This window comes from Pygoscelis adeliae, unplaced genomic scaffold (assembly GCF_000699105.1).
Source record: "Pygoscelis adeliae isolate BGI_AS28 unplaced genomic scaffold, ASM69910v1 Scaffold121, whole genome shotgun sequence".
In the NCBI taxonomy this organism is placed as follows: Eukaryota; Metazoa; Chordata; class Aves; order Sphenisciformes; family Spheniscidae; genus Pygoscelis; species Pygoscelis adeliae.
Genome location: NW_008824359.1, coordinates 7,239,023 through 7,239,751, shown reverse-complemented (window position 1 = coordinate 7,239,751; position 729 = coordinate 7,239,023). Strand labels below are relative to the sequence as shown.

Here is a 729-nt window from a genome sequence, read left to right as displayed (position 1 = left end):
GCTGGTGGTGTTTTGGTTTTGGCTGGAAGGCTGTACCCACGCGAGACCGCTCCGGCCACCGCTCACCGCAGGGGAAAGTGGAGCCTGGGGTTTTTCACCTGCCCCCCATCGCTCTGGATTGTGGCCGGGGACCTGGCTGGGGTTTGGGGGGACCCATCGCGAGATGTACCAGAGTTTAGCCATGGCAGCTAACCCCGGCCCTCCGGCGTACGAGGGGGCAGGTGGCTTCATGCACAGCGCGGCCGCAGCTTCCCCCGTCTACGTGCCCACCACGAGGGTCACCTCCATGCTCCCCAGCCTGCCATACCTCCAGAGCAGCGGCTCTTCCCAGCAAGGCAGCCCCGTCTCCAGCCACTCCATCTGGACTCAACCCGGAGCCGAAAGCGCCGCTTACAACCCCGGATCTTCTCACCCTCCCGTGTCACCTCGGTTCTCCTTCTCCACCAGCACCCCCATCCCTGCCACCTCTTCCCGGGAAGCCGCGGCGGCTTACAGCAGCTCCTTGAACCTTTCTGCTAACGGGAGGGAGCAGTACAGCAGGGGTTTCGGCAGCTCCTATTCCAGCCCTTACCCGGCTTACATGAGCCCCGAAATGGCCACGACTTGGACTTCTTCGCCCTTCGACAGCCCCATGCTGCACAACCTGCAGAGCCGAGGGACGCCCGCAGCCGCCCGGCACGCCAACATAGGTGAGCGCAGCCAGGGTCGGGATGGGAGAGGGAGGGTTTC

The 729-nt window shown here is 64.7% G+C and overlaps 1 protein-coding gene across 2 annotated transcripts in view; it reads left to right on the top strand.

The window, feature by feature from the left end:
• The first annotated feature begins 163 nt into the window (after positions 1-163).
• Positions 164-729, top strand: part of GATA4 (GATA binding protein 4) — a 26,413-nt gene continuing 25,847 nt past the window's right edge. For both annotated transcript variants that reach the window (XM_009319702.1, XM_009319701.1), the window contains exon 1: positions 164-689. In XM_009319702.1, coding sequence (XP_009317977.1) covers positions 164-689 — 526 coding nt within the window. The remainder of the gene's footprint in view (positions 690-729) is intronic.